The sequence below is a fragment of the Nicotiana sylvestris genome, chromosome 5 (genome assembly GCF_000393655.2).
Source record: "Nicotiana sylvestris chromosome 5, ASM39365v2, whole genome shotgun sequence".
NCBI lineage: Eukaryota > Viridiplantae > Streptophyta > Magnoliopsida > Solanales > Solanaceae > Nicotiana > Nicotiana sylvestris.
Genome location: NC_091061.1, coordinates 122,786,209 through 122,793,816, shown reverse-complemented (window position 1 = coordinate 122,793,816; position 7,608 = coordinate 122,786,209). Strand labels below are relative to the sequence as shown.

General features: G+C 37.7%; 1 protein-coding gene across 1 annotated transcript; it reads left to right on the top strand.

Moving 5' to 3' along the window:
- The first annotated feature begins 897 nt into the window (after positions 1-897).
- On the top strand, positions 898-1,719 carry LOC138869253 (uncharacterized). Its single transcript, XM_070146856.1, has 2 exons — positions 898-1,270; positions 1,355-1,719. Exons 1-2 carry the CDS (start codon positions 898-900, stop codon positions 1,717-1,719), a joined length of 738 nt encoding a protein of 245 aa, XP_070002957.1.
- The last annotated feature ends 5,889 nt before the right edge of the window (positions 1,720-7,608 follow it).

Below are 7,608 nucleotides of genomic sequence, written 5' to 3'. Positions count from 1 at the left end.
AGACCTGGATAAATATTCACAACAACCTTGGAAGCCAAGCGCTGCTCCTTTTTAAATTCCAAAGAAATTCAAAATGCCCGATACTTCAAAATACGATGGAACAACTGATCCACGAGACCACATAACTGCATTCACAACAGGCGTAAAAGGCAACGATTTGACTAAGCAGGAGATTGAATCAGTATTAGTCAAAATATTCGGTGAAACACTCACCAAGGAAGCATTAACATGGTATTCTCTTTTACCCGAAAATTCTATAAATTCTTTTGCTGAGCTTGCAGATTCTTTCATCAAAGCACACTTGGGAGCTCAAAAAGTCGAAAAAAGAATGGAAGATATTTTCAAGATCAAGCAAGGGGACTCAGAATTGCTTAGGGAGTTCGTGGATAGATTCCAACGTGAAAGAATGACATTACCACGTGTACTAGGTAATTGGGCAGCTATAACTTTCACAAGCAATTTGAATGAAAAAAGCTCAGAAGCTACAAGGCGACTCAAAGAAAGCCTTCGTGAATTCCCAGCTACAACGTGGAATGAAGTTTACAACAGGTATAGCATGAAGCTAAGGATAGAAGAAGATACTATTCCACGACTTCAAAAAGAAGAAAAGGTAAGTTCGAGACGTGCGGAGACCGAAAAAAGATCCAGTAAAAACAGGTACGAGCCATACATGGGACCTGCGGGAAAAGACTCACGATCAAAGTAGGACAATCAAAGGTATGATCACAGATCAAGGAATAGAGAGTCAGTTTCTTCATCAAGATTTAGAAACGATCGAAATACCTATGAGTCACGAGATTTTGATAGAAATTTGAAGGCGAGATTTGGCGGTTATAGTTTCAATGTGAGCACTTCGGAGCTCGTAGCTATTTTGAGAAGCATGGGAGATAAGGTACGATGCCAAAAGAGATGAGATCGAATCCAAACAGGAGCAACACTGATCATTGGTGCGATTTTCATAATTACCATGGGCATAAAACGACAGATTGTAGGTTTTTACAAAGTGAAGTTGATCATTTATTAAAACAAGGATATCACACTGAGTTGTTCAGTGAGAAAGGTAAGCAAGCTTACATGAAGAACAGGCAGGAGCCCCCGAAGCCACCTTCTCCCAAAAGAACCGTCAACATTATAAGCGGAGGTGAAGACATTAATGGCATATCATACACTACAGCTAACAAAATTTCCAAAGTTACAATTACCCAAGGGAAACGGGTGCAGCATGCCATAGAGGAAGAAAGCATTACATTTGATGATGCAGATGCAGATGGTGTATTAACCCCTCATAACGATGCAGTGGTAATATCTCTAATTGTTCATGATACTAATGTAAAATGAGTTTTGATTGATCCAGGTAGTTCCGTGAACATTATTTTGCTAAGAATATTATGTGAGATGCAAGCAGAAGATAGAATAATACTAAAGGTGCATACTCTATCTGGATTTGACAATTCTAGTGTTGTGACGAAAGGAGAGGTAACACTCACCACATTCGCAGAAGGAGTCATCAAAGATACAACGTTTCAAGTAGTAGATATGGAAATGGCTTACAATATGATCCTTGGGAGACCATGGATCCATGAAATGGATGCTGTTCCTTCAACCTTGCATCAAGTCATTAAATTTCATCACCCTGGGGAGTATGTCAAATTAAATTCGTGGAGATCAACATATATCCAGGAGCATCACTTCTGTAGCAGATTCAAGTACGAAAAATGAAGGAGAATAGCAATCACAGAAGACAGTTGAGGGCACCACAACACAAACCTCAACTGAACAGGGACAAACAGATGTGGATTCAAGGCCTGACACCATTCAAGAATTAGAAGAAAATGAGAATATCAAAACAACAATTGAGGAATTGGAGTCTGTTATGTTATTCGCTCAATGACCTGATAAGAAAGTCTACATAGGGGCCAATCTTAGCCAAGGCATGAGAGGTAAGTTAATTGAATTTTTAAAAACTAATGTAGATTGTTTTGCTTGGTCCCACTCTGACATGACAAGTGTTGATACCCAATTTTTCCTTGTATATTTTTCATATATACAAAATACTTTCAAAATAATATATGTATGAATATATAAGCAAGCCCAAGTATTTTAGTATTTTTCCCATTAAAAGATTTTTAAAACCAATTTATTTAAATTTTAGCCTCATTTCGTTTCAATTGTAGCCCCATTACATTTCAATTTTAGCCCCCAATTGACCCAATCTTAACCCCCAATTGAACCAGCCCAATTTCAATTTCAACCCAACCCCTTAACCAGTTTATCCAACCCGCCCGGTCTTCCTTTTAATCCAGGCCGTTGATCGTTTTGATCAACGACCACGATCACCCCTTACCATTTTTAATCCACTGACCCTACCCTAATCCCCTCATTTCGATCTCTCACCCGCCTTTGAATACTCTCCTCTCTCAAACTCTCTCGAAGGTTCCCTGAAACCCTAGCCTCTCTCATCCTCTCCGACCATAACCTCACTGGAATCCATGGCTTCTCAGGCCATGGATGGCCTGTACTTACCTCCCCCCACTCTCAAACGTATGGGGTTCGAAGCTTTGAGGTCTGACCTCAGTGGTGTCCGTTCAGATCCTCTCAGATCCATGGTTTTGAAGCCTCTCCGGCCTTGCTCTGGCACATCTAAAGCATTTCAAGCCTGGTTCTAACTCATCCGACTCAAGATCGGACTTTTCTTCCAAGCCTTTCTCATTTTTAGGGTTTCTCTGAAACCCTAGCCATTCGAGTTTTTTATTTGGTTGTTTTCTTAAATCTATGCTATATCTGTGCTCTACTAGAATTTTAAAATGTTTTCCCCAATTTTTTCTTTCAAAATTTGTTTCTCTTCGATTTAGGGTTTCTGAAATTTTTTTGAAATGTTTCTCTGACTCTTCCTCTTCTTTTCTTTGTGTGTATCTGTCTATACTATGTTTGTATGTTTCTTTTCCTACCTAGCATGTTCTTCTCCTGTATCTTTACGTTTGCCTTATTTTGCATGTTCTTCTATTGTGCTCCGTTCTTTCTTCTAGTGGTTTCTATATCATGCTTTCACATGTTTATCTTATGTGTTCGTTTACCCCTATGTTCCTTTACTGTATTTTCTACTAAGCTTTTAGGTCTTTAGTTGTCTTCTTCTTGACTTTGTTTGAGTTCTTTGTTAAACATGTTTCCTCTACTGTTCTTTTAAGTGCTATACTATCTCGTTTCTCTTCTGAAACTTGTTTAAGTTCCAAGCTTTCTTAAAACGTGTTCTTTATGCTTCAAATCAGCTTTCTCACTTTGTTGTTTCAAACTTGCTATTACATCTGTTTTTTTCTCATAAGTCTCTAAAAAAGACCTCTGAGCATGTTTCCGTTATTTGTCTTCTTTTCTCTGTATCTGACTCGAGTTGAAAACCCTAGGGTTTGGGGTTTTCGGCGAGTTTCAATCTTGTGTTTGAGACTACGGTTCTATTTTGGAACTCTAGGTTTCTCAGACTCGTTTTGAGTCTTTGTACTGAACTCAAACTTCTTTGACTCTGAACTTTTCTATGCTAGGCTTTTCTAATTAGCATGACAACTCTTTCTTGATTCACATGTCTGTGCACTTTATATATGATGAATTCTTCCTTCAAAAAGGTTTTTCCAATTTGTGATTGATTCAGAATTCCTTTTAATAAGGATCGATTGATTGTTACTGATTTTTCTTTAATTAAACCTTTCTTCACCTTTTCTGATTGGATTCACTCATACTAAAACTCAATTTCTGATTTTTACTGAATGTTGATTGATTGCCTTTCCTTATTTGCACAAAGCGTGTTGATATAAAACTCTTTCCTTAAATAGTTTCTGTGAATCTGCCCTTCTTGTGCTACTTTGGAAAAGATCTTGATCAAATTCTTTCCTTAATTATCTTGCCCATTTGAAATCAGAATCCCTTAATTGAAGGTGTCACGCCCCGAACCTGGGCCTGGACGTAACACGGCACTCGGTGCCTGACTACATATGACCGAACGAACCAACTGGCTGGCTGAATCAACATGTGATATCATAACATACTAAATACGAAAGATAAACTAACACATGCTGATATACTGAGAGTCTGGATGATATAAATCAAAGTGCGAAAATGCTAATTTAATTCTGAAACATATTTGCAGCCAACATGGCTTAACATGAAAAGTCAGAGACTCTGTCTAACTGTTACTCTAGTCTATGAAGCCTCTATTAAAGTACTAAAAACACTGACTATCTGTAAATACTGAAAGGTTGTAAAGTAATGATAATGCCCCGAAAGAACTGGGGATCACCAAATAGCTGGTACGAGAATCCTGCGCTCTGCGTTGTCGACCTGTAAATCATTACCTGCATTGTGAGATGCAGGCCCCGAGCAAAAAGAGACGTCAGTACATTTGAATTGTATTGGTATGTAAGGCAACTGAAAGTAAGAATTATAAATGCTGAAACTGAAACTAAGTTGATAACTGATAATTGATAACTGAAATGATAACTATTGAAACTGAAAGGGCAATTATAACCGATAACTGATAACTGAAATGATAACTAATAAATGATAACTGGACTGATAACTGGTAACTGAACTGATAATTGATAATTGAACTGATAACTGGTAACTGATATGATAACTGATAACTAAACGGTAACTAATAATTGAACTGAAAGGAAGTAAAGATATGAATACTCCCTCTTCTGAATGATGAACAACCTGTTTATCTGAATATTAAACTGCGGCCTCAGGCCCAATATACATATGTGCACAAGCTGCTGCCTCGGGCCCAAGTATATGTATACATAACTGCGACCTCAAGTCCAAAATGCATAATGCATAAACTGCGGCCTCAGGCCCAAAAATGCATAAAGCATAAACTGCAGCCTCAGGCCCAAAAATGCATAAAGCATAAACTGCGGCCTCAGGCCCAAATACAAGTGTTCAACATTCAGGGATTTAAAATCAGGAACTGAGAATCATACTGCAATATATGATAGTTAAATACTGAATCACATTGAGTTACATAATTCTGGAATTCTGGATCACATTGAGTTACATAGTACTGGAATACTGAATAGGACTAGACTGAGACATGTATTCTTGAACTAATTATGAACACTGAAACTTCAACTGTTTATGACATACTGAGTAATATATACTAAGACTTGGGGGCATCAAACCCAAGTATATATTGAATATGCACTGAGCTCACAACGTTCAAAATGAAAGTTATGAACGAGTTATGAAGTTAGAGAATAGAAGCTCTACAACTATTCAAGGAACTAGGCTTAACTATATTTTTGAGGCAATTGATACGTCGTAAAAGAGACATAGTGTCGGGAGAATCATTAATATTCCCAAACATAGAGAGTTAGCCTCACATACCTTAACTTCCTGCTCTTGAGCATAATACAACATTCGCCAACCCCTTCAACTTCAATCTATATCAATACAGTCAAAGGGATTCCATTTTAGCAATAATACTCATGTTTTGGTCACTTAGGCATTTTCTCAAACACTTGGTGACATAAAGCTTCATAGTCCTTATTAATGGTGTTTCTACACCCAATAACCCATTCTCTTGCTCCTAAATAAATTCTAAAGTCTCAAATGGTTATAATCAACATTATTCTTTATCGCCCATAAGGTAAACAACACTCTTAACCAATAATCAACAATCAACAAGCCAAACCTATAATTGTTCATGCTTTTCTATCAAACCCATCAACTCATATCTCATGAACTTGAGTCAATAATCATTAATCCAATGCTAGAATCAATTAGAGGGTGAAGACATTACCTTTTTGACATTCAATCTTCTTGAATTCGAGTTCTAGAGTTTCTTCTCTCAACAATGATGCCCTAAACGAATATCTAATGATACGGAGGGTTTGCCCATGTTAATAAGATGTTGGGATATTGAAATTGACTTAGAATCACCATTAAAACTTACCTTGGATGGTGGAAGGACCCTTAAGAAGTTAGGTTTTTGAGAGTTCCTCTTTCTAGAGCAAGTTTTTATGTTTTGGGGCTGTGGGGGACGAAATATAGCTTTAAAACGACCCCCCACTAGAGTGCCCACGCATCTGGAGGCCTGCCCACGCTACTGACCATGCTAAATGGCAGTAACACTGCCTCAAAATTAGCGCGACCACGCTAAGGGCGAGTACCCGCGTGCATAACACATACCGTTCTATAAAACGCACATAACTCTTTGTACAAAGATTCGTTTGGGCTCCATAATATATCGTTGGAAAGCTATTTCATAGGACTACAATATCCATGCTTTGAGTTTTCCCAAATTCCTTACATATATTTACTAAACCTTGATGGAAGATAGACCTTCTACAAACTTGATCGATTTTGTCAAGTCTTATGTACCTCACTTTCCATCTTGATTTTGAAACAACTATTTTACCTATAATCATCCCGATGGGACTTCACATGCCCAAAATATAACCTTACTAATCCTTTAACTCATTCATTCCTAAGCTGAATTTATGGGGTGTTACATTATCTCCCCTTTGGGATCATTTGTCCTCGAATGATTGTCCTGACTGTAACTTCTGCTAACTCCGGACCTTAAACGGGTCTGGTGGAAACATGAACTTTCATTAACACTTGTATACTAAACTGAATGAACACCTGATTACTAAACTGTTGCAATACTCAACTGAATGACTACTGCATTGACTGAATATTGGTCTGCCATGGATACGTGAATACTGAACTAACATGGATATATGAATATTGAACTAGCACAAATATTTGAGTAATCTGAGTACTAAGCTGGCATGAATGTATAAGTATTGGACTGACATGAGTAGCTGAGTATTGAGATGACATGAGTATCTGAGTACTGAACTGACATGAATATCTGAGTACTAATCTGACATGAGTATTTGAGTACTGAACTGACATGAGTATCTGAGTAATGGAAACTTGAATGTTATAACATGACACATGAAATACTGGATGTACCACCACTAATTATGGTGGCAACTCCAACTCATAAGTTAATTGACCGATCCTTCGCAAGAATCTATATGGCCCAATATAGCAGAGACTATGCTTCCCCTTCTTCCCAAATCTCATAACGCTTTTCATAAATGAAACTTTCAGAAACACCCAATCATCAACTTGAAACTCTAAGTGTTTATGCGCACGTTCGAATAGGACTTTTGGCGGCTCTGAGTTTTCTTCAAACGCTCTTGAATCAACTTAACTTTCTCCATTGCCTGATAGACTAAATTTGGTCCCAACAATTCCTCTTCACCAACTTTGAACCAACCAATTGGCGATCTACACCTTTGCCCATACAAAGTCTCTCACTATGCTATCTTGATACTGGAATGGTAGGTGTTATTATTAGCAAGGTCAATGAGAGGTATGTGATTATCCCAATTACTTTAACATCAAGGACATATCCTCAATTGTTTGAATGATGCGCTCTGCCTGGCCATCTTTTTGAAGATGAAAAACTTGTGCCTAATCCTTTCTGAAAGGACTTCTAAAAGTTCATTTTAAACTAAGCACCACAATCCAGAATGACAGACAACGGAGTCCCATACATCAGACGATTTCCTGAATGTACAACTCAGAATAATCTTCTACTGAATCCGT